The sequence below is a fragment of the Gasterosteus aculeatus genome, chromosome 21 (genome assembly GCF_964276395.1).
Source record: "Gasterosteus aculeatus chromosome 21, fGasAcu3.hap1.1, whole genome shotgun sequence".
NCBI lineage: Eukaryota > Metazoa > Chordata > Actinopteri > Perciformes > Gasterosteidae > Gasterosteus > Gasterosteus aculeatus.
Window position 1 is genome coordinate 17,292,229 of NC_135708.1, and position 25,474 is coordinate 17,317,702.

Consider the following 25,474-nt stretch of genomic DNA (forward strand, 5'->3'; position numbering starts at 1 on the left):
AGAATAAAATCAAGAAACCGGCTTTTTTTTTTTTATCAAAACCCTGAATAAAAGACAAATGTTTTACTGTTTCCACCACAAACTGCAGCTGTAGGCAACACTTTAGACATATATGAGGACGTATGACACTTCTGTCAAAACGAGAGTGAATTAAGATAAATGATGTCACCCGTCTGTTGAGCTGCACGCAGGCAGTCGGTTTCTTTCTGTCTCTCAAGCCTGCAGGCGAATGTCGAGCCGCGTGTCGCAAAAGAAGGAAGAACCGCGTCGCTGTCAGTTAAATTAGAAGCTAACTGCAATTCACTGAAGATCATTTGTGCACATTGACCTTTTGAATTGGAAAAAAAACGCCCCCTCTTCAATTATCGATTATGATGAGCTTATTCCAGATAAGGCGCAAATTCAATTAAATACTAAATTATGAGTTTAGTTTGAGCATTTGTTTGGGGAGAAAAGTGTTCAGAGAAGCAGATTGAACACGCTTCAGAGTCTAACAGTAATAACATCTATTTTTAGGAACATTTTACTTTCAAACTAATTTAGAACAATTAGTATTTAACAACTTTAAAAAGCAACAGGGGTCAGCAACCGTTTTAATAGGAAGTGCTGTTTTAATATTTTAGTGTGGCGCCGCAGATCAAGTGCACAGCACAATAAACAAAAAAACTCTCCCAAAATGAGGTCATTGTCATGAAGGCCTCCACCCAAACATCCACCTCTGAGATGAAACCATCCAACCAACCAAACCAAACCCAACCAATCCTGCACAGAAGGCAACAAGTTCCGACCAATCGGAGGCAGCGAGCGACGTGTCCTCGCCGATGGGAAGAAAACAATGAAACAACCTCAGATCACATTAAAGAACTGCTGATGGCAGTATTGGCGACTGAGAGGAAGCACTTCAACATTTAAAAAAAGTGTGCGATTGGGTTAGAGTCTCCTACCCGCACAACAACATTATATAACGACGGGAGATGGTTCACTCAGATAGCGGAGGACTTACTGCCTGCGTTTAACGCAGCATTTAGCGGCTAATGAACACCCCGCAGCTGGTGGAGACCAAAATCAGAGCCAAAAGAGAGTGGATGTTCTAAATTGCACAAAGGAATTTTGCATAAAGTTCCTTATTGTTCATTTTTCTGTGGCGGCCCAGAAGAGAAAGGCCTTTAACCGCCGGGCAGAGGAGGAGGCGAGTCATTACAGCAGAAACCTCTGTGGCTACCAGATAAGCCCTGCAGCGCGTAACTCCATTTCATATTACAAAGCCTCATTAATTAAAATACTTTTTGAGAAGAGTAATGACTTGTAATGAATGGGGGCCCGGCTTTGCAAAATGGGAAACACAATAACCCGAGTGAAAGTAGCTGCAGATTTCAGCTGCGAAGAACCTCAGCGGATTGATTTGGCTGATTAAGTGTGTTCTGCAAGGCTGAGTCACGTTTTTGTACGAAGCTGCAGCCTTGTTGAGTTTGAGTAAACACAGAGCGGAGCCACATCGGCCGACAGTTTAAATGCGCTTACTCCCGCGTGGCCGGAGAGGAAGATGCTCACGCGTGTGCAGACACACTTCGCCTATCGATCACAGTTATCTCTAAAGGGTCCATGTAAGAGGCTACGAGACGGCAGATTCATTACGAGGCTCAGCGAGAGACTTCTGTACTCTGTCATTTGTTTTATCGCTGTGTCACACACGTAAAGGGGATGGATATTATTCCTCCTCCGAGGCAATCACCGCGTAGCATATTTCCAAGTTCGGCAGCGGTAGATAATCCCATTTTACAATATGTGCTGTGCGATGACAAAAATGTGTCCAATTCACACGTGTGTGTGGTGCAGGGAGATAAATCCTGTTTTTGGCGGATTAACCAACACTGGCAGATCTAATTTTGGTCCTTGTAATTGGTGTCTACGTTAAATTTAGTGTGAATGTGTGGAGTTGGAGTTTTATGCAAATACAAAGAACTTAAACATGATCTTAGAATAATTGTAAATATGTCTGTTTCTAAACAACTAAAAGTACTGGCTTCAAGTGCAGAAAATAGTACAGTAGAATACAACATTCTAACATTAAGTATCTTACATTAAAGTACTGGTTCTGCAGAAGAAGGCCCCTGTGACTGGAATGCGTTATATTACATTATATTACATATTATATTCTCATTATTACATAATTACATTTCTGCCTTTGACTGTTGTGGCTATGGTGTTGTGCACCTCCAACGGGTCATGAGATGATTCATCTGTTAGCGAATACCGACGGTTTGTTTTTTGGGGGGAGAGAAGATGGAAAACCTAACAATTTGTTTGAATTCCAAAATATACTGTACATGTGTTGACTGTTTGATAGCAGTGAAGATTATATTTCTAAATAATTTTGGCATCATAACACTCATCCTATAAATGAAAATTAGGCTACTCAGTGGTCAAGTAGGCCTGTGTTGAGATAATTGCCTCTCCTCTATCTATGTAATTAGCAGGTCTGTATTTAATGGAGGTGCAAAGGTTCAACAGGCCCATGTTTGGTGTGTTCATCATTAAAAGGTCCTCTTATGAGAGAGGTGAGTCAGTCAGATGTCTTTTTGACTTATAACTCATGGACCTCTGAAATGTGGGACCTCTTTGACAATGCATTGTGTTTTATTGAGTTTGCCACGTGACAATTTGGGCCAAATAGAATCATTGACAATAATAAAAAAAGTATCATGGTAAGAATTATAATACATTATCTCTAAAATGGAGCTAGAAATAAAGAGGTACAAAACGAAAAAACTACAATCACTTGAGTACAGTACTTACCTATATACCCTCAGTTCATTTCAACCAAGCTGAATACTCATTAACAAAAGTACAATCCAACATTCTAAAAATTAACTTTTGGTTTTACGTTCTTCGCACTAAACGAGCCACTGCTGCCCCCCGGTGGACGCGGGCGGTACTGCGCCTCGTGGCCGCACCAGGAGAGGGGGAGTTGCAGATGTGGTGAGTGTCTTTTTTTTCCTCATGTTTAATTACATTATTAATTAACTTAATTATTAGCCTGGGAATTCTTTCCATCAACACATATCCACTAGTTCGACAGGACTGCATATCCAAACTGACAGCCGCACAGCCATTAGCCAAGAGGAATAGCACGCATGTCTACACAATAAGTGATCTTCATTTCAGCAGGTTTATTACAGTCACTAATAAATAATAATATAACATATGAGATGTGATGTGCGCAGCCTCAGTCTGTCATCAAGACGCGGTTGCTGTAGCCGACACCGCCGATTCAGTTGTGGCCGTGAAGATGCGCGGGGCGCAGAACATTTGTCACACTTGCTGGAAACGCATGCGCGCAGAGGACAGAAACCAGTTCCAGTCAGGTCGCGACAGACGGATGTGATCAAGCCACAGAATCACCTGTAATCTGGCATTCATGGTGACACAGTGAGTAGACATTTCTTTTTGACTGCTGCAATCACAGCGTGTGACACACAGTGTGTGTCTTTTTTGGGTAAAATAAGGCGGATGAATTTCGGGATCCAGTGAAGCATGAGCACGTTTACGTGGATGTTCCCGCGAGCAGAAATAATGCTATTATTTGATCTATAATTCATGCATGTTGTGATCTGAAATGAACGAGAATGTTTGTAAGTAAATATCTGCAAACCTGCTGCTTTAGCCTCGGGAGAAAAACCCTGACGGTAAAAAAATATATATATCAGCTTTTCTGATCAAATAATGTCATTATGTTTCTATAAATGGCTGCAGGCTTCAGAGTGATTGCTTCGAATCGGCCATCATGCATGTATGCGCGTATGTGCTTGCGTGCGTGCGTGTATTCTCCCGATGATGCGACTGATGGATGCGATTGCTGCGGTCCCACAGTAACGCCTTGTCGCTGTCATTAGGCTACTGCCCCCCCCCCCCCCCCCCACGCACCGACAGAGATGATGGGGGGGGGGGGGGGGGGGGGGTCGTTTGTTGCTCAACACAATCCGTATTTGCTATTTGGTTGGACATGTCCAGCTATTTGCATGGCGATAGCTGCACCTAAACGCACCACGAATTAAAGTAAGCATCGCGGTTGCCTCGCACAGCTGACCCCGCGCGTCACGATGACGTAGTGGCCGTGCATTCCGCAAGACCAGTTCCCCTCCATGTTGTTCAACTCAGAGAGTGTAACCGCTGTAATTCAAACGGCGGGGCTCATCATCTTTTCTTTTTTTTTTTTGTATGGCCTCGTCCCATAAATCTCCTGTGACAATTGAAATAAACAACAACATTTTTAATAATTCACTCCCTGTGGTCCGCGTGTCTCCTCCTCGCAGTTCATGGGATCGGAGCGGGTGGAGATGCGCAAGAGACAGATGCAGGTTCATCAGGAAGCAGCTGCCAGTGTCCTCCAAGCGCGCCACAGAATGGGAAACACCCCCACCAACGCCTCCAACGCCTGCTGCTTCTGCTGGTGCTGCTGCTGTAGCTGCTCCTGGTAGTGATGCCCCCCCCCCCAACACACACAGAAAAAAAATAAGCTTTTGCATCAGATGTTCATTTCCTGTGAAAGTGACATGCTGTGGTTTCAGACTGCATTAATAATATTCATGCTCCCTCCTTTCCCTTCGTCCGGCCTTCTCTCGGGGCACGTTTCTTGGCTTCAGTGTAGCAGCAGAGAAATAACTGTTATGGCTTCATTTGAATGCCGACGTTTGCCTGATAGTGAATGAAAGATGAAGTACTTGAGACCCTCTGAATGTGACGTGACAGCCACGTCTTTCTGTAACGTCAGAACGTCCCTCTCGGCCTCAATAGTAGAAATGGCTTCCTCTTAGCCTCCGTCCTCCCCCCATTCGACAACAACCACCGCCCACACACCATCATGGCAGAAAAACAGGAACACGGGGGTCCCGTGTCCGTCCACCGGACGGAGGCCTCGGGGGCTTTTAATCGCTTTTGGAAGCGTCGTCCGTTGACTCGTGCTTCGTCTTGAAGGATCGGCCGACCCGTTTGGGTGCTGAACGCATTCCCTCTCTACATCTGTATCGCTTCCATCCGACTGTTGCACAGCTACAGCGTCCCCAGGCGGGGCGGCTCGCGGTGAACTTACGCCCGGACCAATTAGGTCGACAGCCAGCTGCTACATCAGGTGTCGGGGAGCATTTTAATTACGCTCAGGTGATCCCCGAGGGGCGCTTTACCCTTTACGCAAACGTTCCCAGAAGACCAATCCGAATCTACTGTAGGAGTTGTGTCATCTCGCCCTGCAGGGCCTCGACTCTGATGAAATGGGCCAACAGAAACTCTCCGTAATGCCGTTTACATTAATGTGCCGTCGTTCCGGGTCCTTTTTTCCTTCATGATTTGGGCCCGGCTGTTCAATCGAAAGTCTTCTTCCTGGCGAACTCGCCGGGGACGACATCTGGAAAGCTCGCGCCAAGCGGTGTCGCGCTGGTCACGTGACTCGAGGGTGGTCGTCGTGCGCGTTGTCGTTGGGCCGTATTTGTTTTTCTAACCTTAAATCAAGTAGCTCTGTTCTTGGTTTAGAAAACGTATAAAAGTTGTGACTTTGCTAAGCGAAGATAAAGGTCCGCTGCTGGTGCCACATTCGAAAGACGTCCCCTGTTGATGGGGACATACTTTCTTTGACATGTTTGATTTAGAAGTCCAGCCGACTGCATTATCTTCAGTCAGAAAGGCGGACGTTAAACAGACTCGAGAGTTTATTTTAGACGCTCGGCTGCAGCATCAAATATGGATGACGGGCCTCGTTTCCCTTCCTTCCAGTTTGACTGTGAGGAGCGAGGACGAGACGATACAGAGGTCCACCCTCGAGCCCAGAACGGACGGAACCACCAGTTGCGAAGAAAGGTAACGGCCCCCGAAAGACCCAGCGACCCCTCCCGTTGTGCCGTTACTGAGAGGATCGAATCCCATGCCTTCCGCCATTCTTTTTTTTAATCTCTAAGCCCGAAGCCCACCCTGGAGGACGCGCGCTCCTGGACCGTGTCGTTTGAGCGGGTGATGAAGAGCGCAGCGGGCCGCGGCTGCTTCAGGCGGTTCCTGCGCACCGAGTTCAGCGAGGAGAACATGATGTTCTGGATGGCCTGCGAGGAGCTCAAAAAGGAGACCAACAAGACCGTGGTGGAGGAGAAAGTCCGTCAAATATACGAGGACTTCATCTCAATCCTTTCCCCCAAAGAGGTGAGCCGGGTGTCACGGCTGCGATGATTAGAGCTTGGATTATTTAAAAATCATCGTTGTTGTTGTTGTTGTTGTCTCCCCTCCCGCCCTGCAGGTCAGTCTGGACTCGCGCGTTCGAGAGGTGATCAACCGGAACATGCTGGAGCCGACCTCGCACACCTTCGAGGACGCGCAGCAGCAGATCTACACGCTGATGCAGAGGGACTCGTACCCCCGCTTCATAAACTCCTCCGCGTACACGGAGCTGATGGAGGGCCTGGAGGAGCCCCCACCCTGAGGCCTCCTGTTGGGAGTCCCGCCATTTAAAGACACACAGGACCAATGGACACTACATATAAGTGGTCTTTATCCAGCTGTTAACTGCTGTTTATTTACCCTCGATTAGCTTACCGAAATACTTGGAGCAAACAAGAACAGAAGAAGACATATCTATATTTTTATATAATCCCTAGCGCTGTACAATGTACTTTTCTACCTTGTTTAATGAGGGAGAGCATGCGTCTGTGAGCACTGCATTGGTATTTAGGTATTTGGGAGCCTTAATGCATATACAGTTCTCGTAGGTTTTATTTAACAGTAACTCAAGAAGAAGGAAAGTGCCTTGGAATGAGATCTTCTACACTAGCACCATGGGTCCAACACGACTTCCCCGTGTTGGTGCTTTCAGCTCTTCTCAAAGCTAAAAAAGGTTTTTACAAATCGACGAGCTGACGCCCACAAATAGATCTAGCCTGTGTATCAATACCGTGATGATAGTCTAATATATCTGATTCAAACAAAACCGAACACACGACTGTGACCACTGATATATTTGTGTATTAAAATAAATGTGTGAAATAGTTATTTGAATTCTCACAAATTTAATAAAGCACATTCGGATGTTGTTTTTGCTTCTGTGTGTTCAACACGTGGTACATTATATAATCAATCAATATATTTTAAGATTTGTAACTTCTGCAAATTACAGCTACAAAGAAAATGATGCATTCCATTTGAAATTGTTGATTCCTTTTTTGAGTCTGAACGAAAACTCACCTACACGTCTCGCAGTTGTTATTTTTTGCACAACAACAATCCAAACACGCTGAAATATCATATTTACAATAATTCAAAAGGTCCAGTATTCAGTGGCATCTAGAGGGGAGGTTGCAGATTGCAACTGAAACTTGTAAAACTAATGAAACAAATACCTATTTCGGAAGCTGGAAGCCAAAAATGTTAAGTTATTTTTGCTCTAATAAAAAGCCTTAAATAAATTAGTTGATTTATCAACAAATAACTTGTATTAGCATTATTGCATTTTGGCTACATAAATAACAAAGGGCATTAAACCACAGGCCATTTATTATGAGATAGTAGAGGTATTAAACTGTGAAGTATAGCCCTAGTTAAATATGTTCCTTGCAAGAAATGGCTCGTCTTAACGGTAGCTTTACGATCAAGCGCCTACTGTTACTCTAACACTGAGGGTTGTGCGCGGCTCCAGGTCCGGATACAATACGGTTTATCATCATCCTCCTCCAGGTTCAAAATGAAGCCCCAGTCCTGTCCGGCGTAATGGATAGCAGCGTGGATACATTGTCAGTCGGCCGTTGGTTCCTCGAGTCCACAGAGCGTCGCCGGGGTCGAGCCCCAAAGGGCGGCGGGCGGCTCGGCTGCTCTGCCGCTGCCCGAGTTCATTCGTTGCTGATGGGAGGAAGATGCTTCTCTATGAACCGTTTCACATCCACCATTTCCTGCCCGGGTACAGAACAAAAAACAAAAAAAACAAAATGAGTCACGTGACGGAGGACGGGGGACTCGAGCTGCAGAGAGCGACTTGGCCCCGGCTGACCTCTGGACAGGCGCTGTGAGGAAGACCCCGATACGACTTGAAGGTGACGTTGGCCGGGTTGATGAGGCTTTTCATCTTCTCCGCTGTCTGGCTGCCAAACATGAAGGGCACCAGGGGGTCGGCGTCCCCGTGGCATTGCAGGACATGCATGTCCTTGTTAACACTGTTGGCAGATGCCTGGGGGAAGAAGAGATTAAGAAGAGATTATCTTGATATGATAGATTAGGATTTACCTCGTGGATATCCCCCTTCACTGTAATTCAGTTAATGGTTAAAGACGTGTGGAAGTTTGAACCTGCATCTTTTCTTGAAGCTTCTGTTTAAGTGGTCACTGAAACACTGAATCATTTGAATTTAAGACAGAAAATTGAAATTGTAATATATTTCAGACTACCTGAGGGAAGGAGTTGCGGAGAGGAAGCCAGCAGCTCAGAGCGACGACTCCAGCCAGCTTCTGCTGAGTAGTCAGAGCCGTGTAGAGAGACAGCGCTCCGCCCTGGGAAACACAAAAACAATCATGACCAAATAATTCAGAGTCGCATATCAACGGAATCAAAAAGCATCGAATTGGCTTCACTGAGAAACAGACTCTGCTGTTATTCATTTTAGTCTATTTTGAATTCAGGTCAGAGATAAAACTAACGCGTTTTTCTTTTCCTCCAAAGTAAGAGGTGTTATTATTATTATAAGTAATTATTATTTCCCCGGCTGCCTTCCAACTCAACTAAAGGTTTGTGTACGAGCCACACGTACCTGTGAAAATCCACCCAGGAGAATTCGGTGTGACGGTATTCCATTTTTCACTTCTTGGTCTATCAGTGCTTTAACTGGAGAAACGAAAAAAGGAAAATAACACTCAAAAGATTTACAAGCTCTTCATGCGATTCACGCAAAATTGGCAGCCCATCTCTAGCATGCGTGAAAATGAAATTCAAAAGGACGTACTGTTCTCGGAGGCTCTTTTAATACCAGCCTCATCTTCATTTGCATCGGGGCTCAAGCCATGGATATCAAACCTTTACACAACGACAAGCAGGCGATAAATATTGTATTTGTTGTATTTGTGATCGTCAAATCGGTTTAAACACAGCGACACTTACCAGGAAGGCATTGACATTCTCATGTTCAACGAAACAGGCATGGTGGGACTGTAGGCAATGAAGACAAGCAAAATCTTAAGACGTTTTACCACTTTGTCCATTACAGTTACAGCTTTCTGACGTGTGAATACTCACGCATGTGGACAGATGTATTTCACATGTGGTAACCTGATGCCTGCGAAACCTTCTGCCCAGCCATGTCTGTCAATATTGGACAAAAATTAAAGCCATTCAAATAAGAGAATAACAAATGTAGCACCAAAGAAGAAGGTCTTCACGTAACTTACCCAGTGTCACCAAGGCCGTGCAGAAATATCACCTGTACGAAAACACACAGGTGAAAGGTCGGTGGAGACATGGCGGTATATCAGCTTTTCGCTTGTTATTGGGTTGCATTTCTTTCTTTTGTTTGTTTTAGCTTTAAGCAGCTGTGCGTGAACTCACCGCCGCGGTGGCTTTGCGGGCAGCAGGCACGATGGCAGGTAAAGGCACTGACATGTTGTTACCGCACATACAGCGCCGAGGCAGCTGGTGGGGGACAAAGTTAGCTCCTGTTAGCTAAAAGCCGCGCTGCCGCCTCCTGTCAAACCCGCGGTCGATCTTCGCGTCGAGTCTGGCCGTCAAAGAGCGGAGCGTTAACCGGCGAACGGAGGTCGACGAGCCGCCGCCTGGTTTCGCCTCTGGCGGCCGTGAATTCCTTTGTAGAAGTTGAATTTTTGGGGGGAATAACGCGCCCCAGGATAACGCCGTTCGTCACCTGGAATGACACGGTTTGAAGTCCCGCCCCTCGTCGCCGTGATTGGCTGTCAAAAGAGGTTTTTGACAAATACAGTAGTACAGATTGGTTAGTTCACATGTCAATGAACAGTACTTTAATAATGGTTATATAGCAACGCTCGTTTCGACACTTATAAAGTAGAGACAATACCCTTATCCAACAACAAAAACATTTAATTACAAAGTAGTTATTGGATGTATGAACATGCAACGTATTGGATAGTCATCTTTGACAACGATTTTAAAAGACACATGTTTTCATTTGTTTCATTTAAAGATTGAACGTTAGAAAATGTGTCACATTACATTTGCTTTGATCATAACAATACTAGTATTTAATAATAATCACCAATGATGCGTCACACCTCAATAGTTTACTGCACATTTTGACGGTCGTGCTTTTATTTTGAAGATGGAGGTAAAACGAACGACTTCCGCTCACCTCCGTCACGTGACCTACATGTCCTTGGTTTCGCAGTCTTTGACATGTGAGAGGAGAAAACATGTCTTTTCCCAAAAAACCCGCAAGTAAAGCGCTAGGTATTTTGCAGAATCTCCCCCGGATAAGTTTAGCAAACTTGCGGCCTGAACCGGGAGCCAAAAAGGCGGTAAGTTTTAATGTAGCAACACCAAAGCTGACATAGCTAACGCTAGTTAGCACGCTATGTTAGCCAGTGGAGACGAATGCTAATATGGACTCTGTTGTGTTTATGGCAGGATGCACTAGCATGTTATTGTAATTGTAGGAGACGCGGCGGGGCAGAGGACAGCATGGCGGCAACAGAAGCGGCCGAGGACACAAGGGAGAGCGACAGAGAGGCACCCGGCCTCGGCTGGGATTTGTAGGGGGTCAGACTCCGTTTTATCTCGCAATCCCTAAATATGGCTACAATGAGGGACACAGGTAAACACAACATGTCAACCTGCCCTCCTCCTTTTAAAACTAACCTTTGTGTTACAACGATTAACACATCACAATCATTGAAAATGCAAAACGGTTGGAAGAAAAAAAAATTCTACCAAAAACACATTGTTTCTATTTCTCCTTTGTTGATGTTGCTTGTTCAATAATTCAGCCAGCTTGGTTTTAGCACAGATGCCTTTTTGTATTGTAAGTTTTCCTAAACAGAGCATCTGATTGTGCTGATCACACATGATTCAACAATAATTAAGCACAGTGGGTCGGTGTGCTCCTCCTCAGTCGACGGCCACAGTACCAGCCTCTGTCTTTGAGGCGACTGCAGTACCTCATCGATCTGGGACGAGTCGACCCGACCCACCCGGTAGACCTGACCCAGCTGGTCAACGCCAGAGGAGTGACCGTCCAGCCTCTGAAGAGGGACTATGGAGTCCAGCTCGTTGATGAGGTATACTGGAGGCACAATGTTGATGTTTAAGAATGTTTTCATCCACCGCAGCAATGAAACGGGGGTTTAATAAGTTGTACATTACACGTTGGAGACAAGAACAACATAGCACTCACAAACATGCAATATTTTTTATATGTCAGCAGCAGAGTTTATCAAAGCTGTAAAGATCTACCGTAAGGACAATACCTTTTGGCTGACAGTAAAGCATAGATATGGGAAGAGAAATAACTCCAATAGAGAATTAACAGGGTGCAGCCCATCAGGTCACTCTGAGGCTCTTTGCTCTTCTTGTGCCAGTAGATGGCACCACATCACAATGTTGTCATGCTATCGCAGGTCAAGATGTTGTTTTTCTGCCAGGAGTTCCTCCTTTCATCTGCATTCTCTGTTCAAGGGTGCCGACATTTTTTCTGCAAAAATCAACATCGAGGTTCAGCGAGCTTCCGAAGGAGCCGTAGCTGCTATTGAGAGGAACGGAGGGGTCATCACTACCAGTTACTATGATCCTATTAGCCTGGGTAACTAATGACCGATCGCTCTCATGCCCCCGCTGACCTTGTAATGTTCATCTAGTCCATCGAAGATAATAAACGCAATCTCTCTTTTTTTCGCAGGGATTCTCATCAAGCCCGTCCCGTTCTTCTTGCGCGGGCAGCCCATTCCGAAGAGAATGTTACCCGGGGAGGACATGGTCCGGTATTACACAGATGCTGAAAGCCGGGGTTACTTGGCCGACCCCGAGAAAATCCAGCAGGCCCGGCTGGCCCTGGCACTGAAGTATGGATATACTTTGCCTGACATATCAAAGGATGAACTTTATCACATGCTCTCCATGAGGAAGGATGTTCGACAGATCTTCTTTGGCCTCGCTCCAGGATGGGTCGTTAGCATGCCAGAGAAGAAGATCCTGAAACCAACGGATGAGAAACTGCTGAAATATTACAGGTCATAGGTGTGAGGAAATAAATGTTTATTTACAGTAGCTCATGGCAAAAAATCTAAAAATACAGATGTTGGGATGTTCAAAGCCGTGGACATTTTATATTAAATGTTGGGGGGGGAAGGGTTATTAAACTTTATCCTGAAAACTACATTGAAAGGGTTTTTTTTTGTAGTAATTTTAAGTTGCTGTGCGTTGGAGTGGCTGTCGCCTGACGGCCTCGTGTCAAAGCACAACCGGCCCGTGTGGTACGATGGAAGGAACGTGAACTGTAACAGGTGAGGGGGAAATAAGGAAAATAAGATAACTCAAAGAATGAAAACAGGAAACAGATGCCTGGCGATGTGTGTTACTTGTGAAATGGGTTGCCTAGGCTGTAATAGGGGGGGTTTTAAATTAGTCATAGGCAGCTGTATCCTGGTCTGGACGTTCAAAAGATCCCTCTCCATCCTCTTGGAGCACAATCACAGGCAAACACATACATACAGCTTTGCCCCTGTTATGCCTCAAACATAAAAGTGCATTGAAAAAAAATGTTTATGCTTTGATAAATTAAGGAAACTACTTTGACTTAATCTTGATTTCACTGAGTATAAATTTTATGTGTTTTTTTTGGTTCTGGTTGCTGAGATTTCAAAATGAAAACTAGGGTATCGTGAGGCAGAATCTTATTAAGATTTTGAGATGTTTCAATCAACACTTTCTGGCACTTAACCTCCTGCGTGTACCACAATATACTCTGGGAGCGTTTGGCTGCATGATTGTTCTCTCCGTTACGATAATGTTTATTTTTTTTAAGTGAAAATGGCACACGCTCTATAAATAACTTGGTATTTTACGCAGATATGGTCTTAAGGGACGCTGCCATAGAGTTTATGTTGGTTTAAAAACACTTTATCAAAGGAAGCATATGTTTGTGAGTGTGTGTGTGTGTGTGTGTGAGAGACTGCAAGTCCACAAGCATTGTGTTCTTACACAAAGTCCCCTCTGCCCTGTTAGTTACTGGTAGACGGGGTATTATTTATTATAAGAATACAAATAAAGTATGCACAATACGATGCACCAAACTGAGTTAAATGTAATTCATTAAGTTTGTAAATAATGTAAGAAAAAGGAAGCACTTTAGGCGTGTTTCTTGGCGTGTCAGAGTGTTACCGTAGGAGACAAAGGTTACACTTTGATGACTTTGCTTGTGTTTCCCCCCCGAGTGTTTTTCCTGAATCTCAAGTATCCAATAAACTACACAAGTAGTGGATACGTACACAACCGGCCCTGCCAGGAAAACCAGCCCAAATCCTAACAGCATAATACTTTAAATAAATCTCGCCACAGGAAAGAAACAGCACAATCATTGTTTATGGCAGAACTACAGCGCTTATCTTCAAAGCAGCAGATCCTTTTGAATTTGTATCGAGCCTCAGACGAGCGAAAGAGGGGGAAAAAGAGCGAGCAACAACATGCGAACGTGTGGCTGCAGAGAGTTTGCCCAAAGGGAATGAAGAAATCCAATCAGGGCTTTTCTCTATCAATTACACAGAAAGCAGCTCGGACCCTTTCACTTTATTTGTGGGTCTCTGCTCCAAATAATCTAATGTCTGAGTCTAACCAGTTCACACTATTTAATTAAACATTCAAGCATTGGAGCTGAGCAGACCGGATTGTTTTGGTTATCTGCTGCCGCGAATGAGCCGTTTAAGACAGACACAGATATCACGGTGTCTCACGGTGTCTCACAGGTCTCGGTCTAGTTCCAGTTAATAAATAGGGCTAATTACAGCTAAATGCAGCCGTCTTTCCTCCGTCTGCATGAGCAGAGACGCCGTTGGGCCTGCGTTGGTGTTGAGTCAAGGTCAGATTGCCACGGATGCCGCCTGGGATCTTTGTGTCCACAAACATGGAAGTAAACGCGTGTAACAAACAGCAAAGACACTGACATCAAAAGCTCAGCTGCACAGTAAAATGACTGGAAGACTCATTTCAATTGCTCAGATAAGACGCTTATCAGTACAATGCAATTCCTAATTTACAAAGAAAGGCCCTTTTCTTCCTGCAAGAGTGGAGCTTTGCCTCGTTAGCCGGTCTGAATGATCGACAGATGCAATACGATTAGAGGCCGTTGTGGCTGCAGTGCAAGAGACAGACTGAGGAGTTGATGGAGCTCTTTTGTAATTAATCAGAATTCTGATCCGGTGTTTCGACGGTAAGTCGTTTATCGACTAAGTAATGATAATCATTTTTGAGCTTTTTGATTAAAAAGATTAACATTTTCAATTGTTATCAGAGTCACAGTACAAAACACAACATTTACAAAGAACAAATCCTCCCACTGGAAATGGTCAATATTGATCAGTGGTCAATAAACTAATCATTTAAACCCCTAAATGATGGATAAAACCGGCAGTGAAAATGTGCAAATCCTCAGCGCTCCTTCGGCTTTGCACGCTGCACATCCACCAGCTGGTTCGTGTTTGAAGTCTGGCTGAGTCGGGCCGGTTATCTCTGCCCAGAGGTGGGGGCATCATTGTGTTCTGCTAATGAGACTACATTAGGCCTGTCTACACCAGGGGGGGGGTCTTGTAATCCTCTCAGCTGGCCTGACGTGTGGGCCGGGCAGGGCGCTGTTTACACGGGGAGTGTGGAGGCTAGCGCTCAGGACCCCAGCCCTTAGTCCGCTCAAACACGTGATTAAGAGGGGGGGGCACACACACACTGCATAGAATGGTGTCTGAGTCTTGACAGTGTATCTTGATGCTGGCCTGCTGTGCCCATACAATTCAACACAATGCAACACAATCCCTCGCTGCGAAGATCATGGTCATTACGCCCCCCCCCCCCCCCCCTTCACACCTCGCGGCGATGAGACAATGCATCGCTTTAGGAAGGAGCCACTGTAAGGAAAGTCGGTGGGTTGGCACTGAGGACGGCGAGGAATACAGTGCTTCATTACCAGAGGTCAAGACGCAGGCGGGAGGCCTCACTTTTCTTCTGATCATTCTTTGGATGGATTCCTTCAGGTTAGCAAATCCTTCAAATGTCCATCCAGAGGATTTAAGAGTGCGGGAGCCCCTTTTCATTCACAAAAAAGCTAAAGTCCCATGAAAATGTGTTGAGCGAACCATCCTTTTTGTCTACAAATCACATCCAGACCATGAAGAACTCAAAAATCCAGCCAATATCCAACCCCGAGCACCGCGCAGAGTCAGCAGCTTTGTAAAATCCTGCTCAACTGTCTCCTGGAAGGTCTTCAGCCGCCTGCTTGGCCGACACTGATCCAAAGTGAAGACGGGGAGGAGTGTCCCATATATAAGTTCTGTCCAATACAATGACACATTGTGATCAGAAAGACACTGAGAACAATCCCTATTCACAAAGCATTGAGTCCATTCTGCTTGTTTGGCTCTGAGACAATGCAATGATACCCTGCTGTCACCTTATAGATTAGGCTTCATCAACAGGGACAGAATGGAGGAAGAGGGACTGGTTTTCGGTTTTCCCTGAATAGGGGGAACCACGGATGAGCGGATGACTGAGTTTCCAACAGGCTTTCTTGCCATTAAATGAAAATTTAATAAGTTTCCAAAACGTGCAATACTGAAGATGTTACGCATTTGAGGAGGAAAGGAGGTTTCATCACATTCCAATGAAGAGCAACATTCCCTCTGACACAAATCGTCTTTTTGTAACATTTGATTGATTGGAACGTTTCATAGAAAACATTCAACTTATTTAACTGGTGTCACAATAGATTAACCGGGATTAGTTATGAGTGGGTCCACGGCTGAACTTAGTGTATTAGGGTGTTTGTTGGGGCCTTTTGAGGTTGATTGACGGTGATGTGAACGTTGTGACGTCACATCAATCAGAATGTGCAATTTTGATTACCCGCATTTAGTTTTAAAAACAAGTTATCTTTAAGTCCTCAGGCAACAGAATGTGCTCCGTTGTTTATGCGTCAACACCTAATTGATTGAACCGGCTGATGTTGTTTAAACGTCCTGGTTAAGTCGCTTTGAATCCACATGTCAACCAGAAACGTTGCTGGTTTTCAGCCGACTGGATTCCCACAGAAGCTCAGCCGAAACTCGCGTTATTGTATTCACGCTGAGTCGTTCAAGCTAATTGATTAAATCCATTAGTGCTTTTCACAGCGAGTTGGAGCGTGCGTCCCGTTCGACCCCGCGGATGTGGATTCAACCCCTGACTCTGACTGTGGGGAAAACGAGCGCCCCCTCTCTAACTCCGCCCCCCTCCCACACAGCCATTCGCCACACACTTGGTTCGTTCAAATTCATAATTCTGTTTAAATGTACTTTTAAATATCGTGTGCTGATTTTCTGTGGTTTCTTATCGTATAATCTTCCTCTTGATCACTTTAAATGAAATGGTTTAAGTCCAGTTGTCAAAGGGAGATGAGGAGGACAGATGTCTTTTATCACTTCTGTTGTTGAATTCTGCTGATCATGTCTATTGATTAAGATATCATCCGGCCTGATTCAATGCTTAAAATCTAAGTCCAATATCTTACTCCTAAACGGAAAATTCCCACCGTTTTAAAGCTTGCACATTCTGTGTCATCATTTAACAGGAGAATATAAAGCGTAGACGTGGATGTTATTTTTCGTTCAACCAATAACCAGTCCTTCTTTTCCTTGTGTATTAACTGTGCACTGAACCATAATACACAGTATTTACCATTTAAAGTGGCCGCATTAAGTGACTCGTCTGCAGGGACAAAGCGGTGCAGGTGCTGCATCACCGTGGGACCGTGTATTGCAGATTCCACGTCGCTGCTGTCACAGTAATGGAGACTATTGTGTGTCTAATGTCAGTCCCCGCGTCCCGAAGACACATATTCATTGAAACCACGCGGAGGAGGTGAGCACCTGTAACGGCATCCTTTTATATTAAATCACAGGATCACACGCCTTTCCAGAGAGAACATCAATGGGGAATACACATCATTATCATTATTATTCGAGTGTTTATAGTGCTTAATTTATTCTGATATTTTGCACTTCGTGGCATTCTTTTAAAATGTTCCAAGATCTAAATCGACGGTATCAATAATTCCCAACATGTATCCGTATTAAAAGTGATTACTTGCTTTCATTTTTGCTATGCATATGATCATTTGGGATTCTTTTTCATTTTCAATCTGCTATTTTATTTCTATACATCCTACATATTGCGACAAAGTGAGAAAATATTCTCTGCAGGTTTACAGGTGGCCAGTTTCTGTGAGTCTGAACCTCTGCTGGACGTTTGACTGATTTCAATACGCTTGGTCTCAATCCTCTGCTCACTATATTTCATTAGCTTTTCCCCATTTTACATCCACGTTATTAAATGTCAGAGACCAAACGCATCTGATGTCCTACGTGAGCGCATCACCCCCCTTTGTACACACTTATCAGTTTTTTTTGTGTCGAGCAAACATTTGCCAGCGGTAATCGTGTAATAAACACTCCTTGATCATGTTTGTTTCATTCCTGTAAAATGTGCTTTGAGAGAGACAGTGGATGGCCGATAAGAGCTGAGAGCCACGATGTAATTAGTAACCAGCTCGGCCTCCTGGACACTTTGATGTGCACCTATCAATACTCTGCGGCCTTTCAGGGCCCATTGATTGCATTCCATTCATCTCCGATAGGCGAAGGTGTCATTTGATTTTCTCTAATATGGATCCAATAAGTGAATCAAGGAACTGGTCTATTTGACTCCAGTTAAAACATGCATATGCACAGATGTGTGAGCAGTTAAACATACACGCAAATGCCGTGTTTTACAGACTAATAAAACGCATTTAACTCAGAAAAAAGGGAAACAATGTCTCTGTTTTTTGTTTTTTTTTGCTCTTTTAGATGAATCCCGCATCCCTTGTTGTTTTTGTTGCGGACTTTTCCATCTTAAGTTTCGTGTGCTGGTTGATTGGGGCGTCGGATGGGCCTATCGCCGACCCGACAGAAAATCACCTGGAATTCACACCTTAAATCCACTCCTCCACGCCTCCCATTGGTGGAGCCCCCGCATATATCCGTCACGGTGCACCGCCAGCACGATGACAGCGGCCTGCGGCGGAGTCACAAGCCTCATCGCCATCGGTAAACATGCATTTCGGCCGCGACCCCGCTGCTGCCTTCCAGCTCTGCGCGAACAACGCCGCGTTCGCGTCCGAAGCGTCGGCCCCCGCGGACGCGGAGCGGACGGCCGAGGTGCGCTCCCCGAGCTCGGGGCCGTCCAGCCCGCTGTCGGTGAACTCGGACTCGAGCTGCGCCAGCCCCGAGGCCAAGTCCGTGTCGGCGCAGCAGAGAGTCAGGAGGCCCCTGAACGCCTTCATCATCTGGACCAAAGAGGAGCGCAGGCGGCTGGCGCAGCTCAACCCAGACCTGGAGAACACGGACCTGAGCAAAATACTTGGTAAGAAATCCATTAACAGCTTGACAATTTAATTGTAATACCATTTATTGGAACGCCATTTAAATTTCACATTCAAGCAGTTTTGATTAAAAAAAAAATGCTGATCTTTAACCCCAATGTGTTTTCCTGCAGGAAAAACATGGAAGGCCATGTCTCTGGTTGAGAAGCGTCCATACATGCAGGAAGCGGAGCGTCTGAGAGTCCAGCACACCATCGACTACCCCAACTACAAGTACCGGCCCCGCAGGAGGAGGCAGCTGAAGAAGACCTCCAAGCCTCAGGCCGCAGAGGCTCCCCGCGCCTCGCTCTGCGGCCCCGGATACCCGGTGCCTTTCAACCTCGCCTATCTGCTCCAGAACCAGCAGCAGTGCTACCCAAGCAGCGCCGCTTTTGCAAACTCCCCAGCCAGCTTCACCCCCTCGCACGGCTTCCCAAACAGTTCAGATTTTCTAGACACAACTGCAGCAGCAGCAGCAGCAGCAGCAGCAGCAGCAGCGGACGTGTCATCGAACGCGCCCGCGGTGTACCCGAACCCCCCCGCGTACCCCGCACAGCCCCAGCCGTATTACGGCGGTCAGCGAGGACAAACGCAGCAGGGCTTCTGCAGGCCCGCGGGGCCCCAGGCGGACCAGGGGGAGTCCAGCGGGGTTTACGGGGGCCCGCAGGGACCGGCCGGGCCCTCCTTTGAGTTTTACCTGGCACAGGTTCAGCTGGACATGCTGTACGATCTGGACCGCAGCGAGTTTGAACAGTACCTGGGCCCCGGCCCCCACAGGCCCGAGTCGGTGGACCCCGGCTGCTACCAGAGCGGCCACAGAGAGGGACGCGCCGTCTCGTGAAAGTACTAAACGTGGTGTATTTATTTATTTTATGTCAGCTCGTCATCTGACAGTGACTGCTGAAGGTGTACATGGTGCGTTGTTAAATGACTATACTGTACTGTCTTCCAATGGGATTATAATAAATAAATAACAGTTAAACACAAAATGTACTTGTCTTTATCACTATTTCTGAAAATAAGACAAAGGTCAACTGAGTGAAACACTATATACATTGTAGTTGTGTATAAAAGGCAACTGCAATGTTTGTTTCACTTTCCATAAAGTTTAGACAAAGTTAAAGGGATCAATGATGCAAAAACACACTGGATATTTTTGATGCATTATTACTTTTCAGGTAAACGTTTGTCCCATCGTGACATCATCATTTATCTCGGCATTTGTTTATTTTTGGGACACTGACATCGTCAATTCTCAACCGGATGTTTATTATCTATTTGGCCAATAAAAATACTCACATATTTTAGGTAACGTAAACCCTTAAAAAAACCCGCATTTATAAACATAACATAAACACGTATAGCAATGTTTTTAATCATTAGTAGCATTTCTTAATCATTATAGCAAGAAGTTAAAATTGTTGACAATAATACATAATCAGCACTTTCAAAATGACCTCATATACCTGCTTACAACTACATCAATGTGTTATAAACCATTTATAACTGCTTATAAACCGATGATTAATTACATAAGGGGGGAATAAGGGGAATTTGTTAGATACATCTTCACACGAAGGTCACTAGTTCAAACACATTTTATAGTGGTTATGTTGAACCTCACTGAAGTTTATTTTGAAAAGAAACATTGACACAGCACACCGACGCTGGAGGTTACGTAATTGTAAAAAAGAGTTTCCCTTTAAGAGGACTGCAAACGACTTTAAATATCTCAGATTGAACAATGTCGCGGCTATACTACCCTCCCATTGGCAGAAGCCAAACTGTTGACACACAGTTTTATCTCCATCCTCACGTCTTTCTTGGCTCACAGGGGGAAGCAGGGTGGGCGCCACGGGCATAAACTTCCCAACTTCCTGTTTCATTTTAAAACATCTCACAAAGGCTCTAAAAATATGCCCCAAAATCCACATATCTCCAAACTCGCTCGACTCTGGCTGCCGAATGTTTACTCATTTAGGAAAATGTTTACTTCCCGCGTTTTTCTGTGTCACAGCATCGAGGTCGCACTCGCAGATGTGAGATCCAGGTCGTCCAACGTGTCAGGTGATGCAACGAAAGCTCTTTATGCTCCTGCACAGCAAATACATATGCATTTGCATTTACACTCAATAAAAAAGTGACCGTTTTCCAATTCGATTTACAGCAAATGTACACATGTTGCAATTTGCAATTTGTTTCAAACAAAGGAACTTGATTTTATTTACATTTTTATTACTGGACTCAAGCAGTGATTAAAACCCAAACTTATATACAACATAAATATGACACATTGATTTAAGATAATTGAATGACCAAAGTCCTGCAGATTAACCATCTGTTGTTTTCACAGTCCTTAGGAGGTAGATTCCAGATAAACATATGATGTATGAATAAGACGTCCAGCCTCAGAAATGATGATGGAAATCCGATTCGCTGGGAGGAAACGCTCGGCGGAGGGAAGGATGACCTTAGGAGAGAGCAGAAGAGCTAATTAGGAAAGAAAAGACCTTCTGCAATCCAGCGCCACCTGAATGAGCGGAAGAAATCTGACGTCAGCTCAATTCCCCAGACGCTACTACAAGACACACTTTAATGTGGAATGCAGAAACGTGCCGTGATGCAAAAGGCAATAAGGTGGAATCCGCCCGATAATCCTCAAATACCACAAGCTTCATGTGCTGCCAGTCCTTGTTTTCCCTCTTTTGAGTGACTTGAACTCAAAGCTGTCGGTTCAACTCGTTGTTTTTCTCAAAGGTCGGCCCCTCGGCAACAATTAATGACCAGTCGCAGGAACTTCTTGAAGGAAAAACAACGGAATGATATCAGTGTTTCAGGTGAAAACATCATCAACAATAAACAGCAATGGAAAAGGCAGCTGGACAAATCAGATATCTCCGTCAAATATCTACAAGGCCTTGTTCTTTTACTGGCTTCTGGTTTGTTAAATGAAAAGTGAATTTGGAAGTTGTGATTTAATCAGTGACGTTAAACCCATTGAAATACATCAAGATCTTGTTTTGTAACGGTCTTTCTTTCAGCGTTGATAGTGGGTTCCTTCTCTCAAAATGTCCTTTGTCATTTATACGAGCGAACCCACATGTTCGCAGGTCGTTCCCCAGCTGTTGTGAGGGAAATGAGTGCAACAAAACTATAAATCGTTCAGGAATGGAACCAGAAATGTGCCGGAAAGCTCATGTTATCACCTGGGAGGAATGTGAGGAATCTCAACGTGTCAAACATACCGTAATTCACATTCCTCAACTAAACTAAAATACCTCATTAGATATTAAATATCTAAATGTGCCACTTGTGTTTGTTCAATATCAACAGACTAAATAGCTGGAGTTTATATTAAACCTAAGAATAGATCCGAGTCTCCTTCACCGGTTACGTTTGTGATATTTTTTGAGACATCGTTACGTTCTTCATCAATAATTTAGTTTGGGTAAATACGAGGCTGCAGTCTGCAGATGATGCTCATCCTGCAGGGACGTGTGAGGAAACTCAAACAGGAAGTGAGAAACTCAAAATCTTCTTGTCCTAAAGGAATACTAAGAGGAGGTTTTTGTTTACAACTGCAAAATGTAATTCCATTCTCATCACTTCATTAGTCGGCTCCAGTCGTGCACTAATTGGGCCGATCGGATTACTATAACTTCGTCAAGCCTCTGCCTCGGATCAGCAGCCTTTCACCTGCGTGTCTGACAGGTTTGCATCGTGCATTAAATTCGGACGTGTGCAGACTGCAGCTCAGCGGGGTCATAGGGTCACTTCACTCAAATTCTCACATCCTTTCCTTTTAACTCGCGACGTATCGATCCACTGAGGTAGTTCTAGTTTTATTTCCCTAAATTTTGAGAAACATTTTTCAAAAATCCCTGCTTATAAACGTACTTATAAAAGTACTTTGTCAGGAAGAATGTTAGTGTTCAATATTATAACATATATTCTAATATTTGAATGTTGTATTATGAAGGAAATGTTGTTATTAATCTCAACTGGACTCAGGAAACTCTGAGATTGATCATTTATAATCAAATAAAACCAACGCTATCTAAATATTAAAATAAAGGATTTAAGTGCTGCAAAATTCATTAAAAGGATCAAAAAAGTATTTTGCTACTTTAAAATGATGGAATTACTATCACTATTATTATTATTATTTTCTGTGTTCATGTATAGTTCTAATAGTGAGCTCAAAGATGAAAAAGTGGAAATTTTGAACAACTCCTTTAGATAATACCACATGAATTATATTTACAGACATGATAAGGACGAGGCTTCGTTCGCGGCCTGCAGAGATAGAAACGTCTTTGTGGTTTTCATGAGCCGAGGAGACGGACGGACGGACGATGGGCGTGAGGTCGGACGGAGCAGCAGGGCGTGTCCCCATGACCTGCTGGGCCGACACAACACTCACTATCAGCGTCCCTCACACAGGACGAACGGCTGTCAACAAAGATCAACAAACACAATCCTCAAACTGTTTGTGTCTGGAATGTTTTTTTTTTTATATTTCTCTTTAATTGCCTGATGCTGTAGTTCTGCTTTAAATCCGCTCCGACAACAACAACAACAACATAAAAGAGGTTTGCTGTTGGGAGTAATTCCTGGCAGATTATTATATGTGGAAATGACGTCACACCTTCTTCCTCAGCGTCCTCTGGTCCTTCGTGACTCAGTCTGCGAGTTTGTCCATGAGTTTATCTGCATATGTGTGTGTGCGCGTGTGTGTGTGTGTGTGTGTGTGTGTGTGTGTGTGTGTGTGTGTGTGCGTGTGTGTGTGTGTGTGTGTGTGTGTGTGTGTGTGCGTGTGTGTGTGTGTGTGTGTGTGTGTGTGTGCGTGTGTGTGTGTGTGTGTGTGTGTGTGTGCGTGTGCCAGAGTGAGCGTCATTGTTTTCGAGCACTGATTAAATAATCATTGCAGATACAGAGTTGAGACGCACCCATCAACACTGTTTCAGCTCAGGTGATTGTTTCCTGATTAAAAAAAAGGCCATTTTCTGGTTATTTGACACGCTTTTTACTGGATAACAAAACAGGAACAGTAACCAGGAATGAAACCTTTGCATTTCCTTCATAGCGAGCTACTGTCGCTCAGTTGAAAGCTGCTTTGCCTGTCAAGCTCTGTGCTCTTGCACAGGAACACATCAGGTTTTAATTTAAGAATTTAATACTTAAAGATCAATAAAAGACAAAAACAAAGACTTGCCACTGTTTTTTTTTATATCCTGAACCTTAGATGTTACCAACCGTCTATAAGAAATGCATCTCACCCATCGGCTCATGGACTGCAGTTTGATGACTTGAGGGCCGCGGCCATTTAGTTTTGTTTGGAACCAGAAGAGACACGAGCACAACCAAACATTTTTACTTTATTATTCCTGCAGCTAAATGAGTTAACCTCCGCTGGAAAAAACTCTGTTTGCCTTTGTCACAAATCACAGTTAACTAATAATGCAGCTATATTTAAATTAACATATAATGTGGGCATGTGCATGTTTTATAGCTACAAAGCATTTCCATACAATGACAACACCTGTGGCCCTGAGGTGGAATCCCTCCCCTCAGCCCCGTCAGTGGGCACCTGTTAGTTTGTGTTGACGTGGCGTCTTTAACGCCTCTGCTGATTGACTTAGCAAGTAAAATCCCGAGAGCTCAGCGAGGCCTCCCAGCAGGCGACGCACTGTGTGCATACGGCAGCGGGCCGGTAGCACCTGAGGGCAGCGCATTGTGTGCTAAGCTGCCGCTGTGAAATCACTCTGGTTGGGAAAAGCTCAACATCTGGTCGCCGTGGTCAGACGACCTCACCACCAAGATTCACCGGAGAGGTCACGAGGCGGTTTTCATGAAGGGAAAGCAGAAATTTACCCGGAATAAACTGCATTCTAAAAAGGATCAAAATAAGGAAAACGCGTAATTGCCAGTAGATGATGAACGCCATACAATTCTCTAAGTAATTCATTTACAATCAACTGTATTCTGATTCTAACTCCCACAAAGACATAACCCACCTATTTGCGTCATCTACCCGGGCTGCTTACTCTAAGATCTAATAGATATTAAGATCAGCAGGAAATTTTTTTTAAAAGTACGTCAAAGATAAGTGGTGTTGATTTGAGGCACAGGAAACCGCGTCGGGTTTGATCGGCAGCTTATTGTTGAGTCTGTGTGGGTGTTGAGGAAGGTTGGGCCTTCTCTCAGGACGCAGCCTCACTTCCCTCTCTCGGAGGCTCTCGGGAGGAGAGCAGCGTGCCTTTTAACTTTTTACACTTGTGCCGTGTTTGTTGAGGCCACATTCCCTGCGACTTGTGTTATTCTTCCTGTGCTGTTCTGTTGCCCCACTCGCAGCTGGAGGGACAGGAAGAACGATCTGGAAAAGCGCTTCGTGCATGTCGTCGGTGATTACGGGACGGCAGCGTCCGCCTGTGCCTGGTATTGGCAGGCCTCACGCGGGGCGGGCCGGCGGGGCAGCGGCAGGCCTGGATAACGCTGTTCCGTTGGGCGAGGGAGGGAGGGAGGGAGGGGGGGTTGTGGGCAACCCTCCTCGCTTCAAGGCCTCGCTTCTGCTTTTCGGGCGAGGACCCCTTGTGAGTCCTCGCAGTCGTGTCAGCACTCTTCCTGTGGAGGAGCCCGGAGAGGAAGCTCGGACCGGGGCGGCCCGAGGCGGCCAGAAGACTTCCACCACTTTCAATTTCTCGCCGGGCCGCTGCACACGAATCGTCACTCGTCAGCGCCGTCGAGATAATCCATCACGTGTCCTCCGTTCAAAATCTTCAGTGTTGCAAATAAGAGGATGTAACTTTTAGTGAAGAGCACTTCCTGTCGGGATGTTCTCAACAACAGCTTGTG

The 25,474-nt window shown here is 44.9% G+C and overlaps 4 protein-coding genes across 4 annotated transcripts; 3 read left to right on the top strand and 1 right to left on the bottom strand.

Moving 5' to 3' along the window:
- The first annotated feature begins 3,223 nt into the window (after positions 1–3,223).
- On the top strand, positions 3,224–7,067 carry LOC120811771 (regulator of G-protein signaling 20). The gene is made up of 5 exons (XM_040167373.2): positions 3,224–3,429; positions 4,314–4,474; positions 5,767–5,850; positions 5,949–6,183; positions 6,278–7,067. Exons 2-5 carry the CDS (start codon positions 4,317–4,319, stop codon positions 6,458–6,460), a joined length of 660 nt encoding a protein of 219 aa, XP_040023307.1. The 5' UTR covers positions 3,224–3,429; positions 4,314–4,316; the 3' UTR covers positions 6,461–7,067.
- On the bottom strand, positions 7,027–9,920 carry LOC120811770 (acyl-protein thioesterase 1). Its single transcript, XM_040167372.2, has 9 exons — positions 9,562–9,920; positions 9,405–9,436; positions 9,253–9,318; positions 9,118–9,165; positions 8,963–9,033; positions 8,771–8,844; positions 8,412–8,513; positions 8,018–8,194; positions 7,027–7,919 (listed from the first exon to the last, which is right to left on the bottom strand). Exons 1-9 carry the CDS (start codon positions 9,628–9,630, stop codon positions 7,860–7,862), a joined length of 699 nt encoding a protein of 232 aa, XP_040023306.1. The 5' UTR covers positions 9,631–9,920; the 3' UTR covers positions 7,027–7,859.
- Positions 9,921–10,013: 93 nt separating this feature from the next.
- On the top strand, positions 10,014–12,357 carry mrpl15 (mitochondrial ribosomal protein L15). Its single transcript, XM_040167371.2, has 5 exons — positions 10,014–10,502; positions 10,641–10,798; positions 11,096–11,261; positions 11,659–11,782; positions 11,879–12,357. The coding sequence occupies exons 1-5, from the start codon at positions 10,398–10,400 to the stop codon at positions 12,214–12,216; spliced, it is 891 nt and encodes a 296-aa protein (XP_040023305.2). The 5' UTR covers positions 10,014–10,397; the 3' UTR covers positions 12,217–12,357.
- A 5,708-nt stretch (positions 12,358–18,065) lies between these two features.
- sox32 (SRY-box transcription factor 32) lies at positions 18,066–19,608 on the top strand. Its single transcript, XM_040167497.2, has 2 exons — positions 18,066–18,621; positions 18,754–19,608. Exons 1-2 carry the CDS (start codon positions 18,312–18,314, stop codon positions 19,458–19,460), a joined length of 1,017 nt encoding a protein of 338 aa, XP_040023431.2. The 5' UTR covers positions 18,066–18,311; the 3' UTR covers positions 19,461–19,608.
- The last annotated feature ends 5,866 nt before the right edge of the window (positions 19,609–25,474 follow it).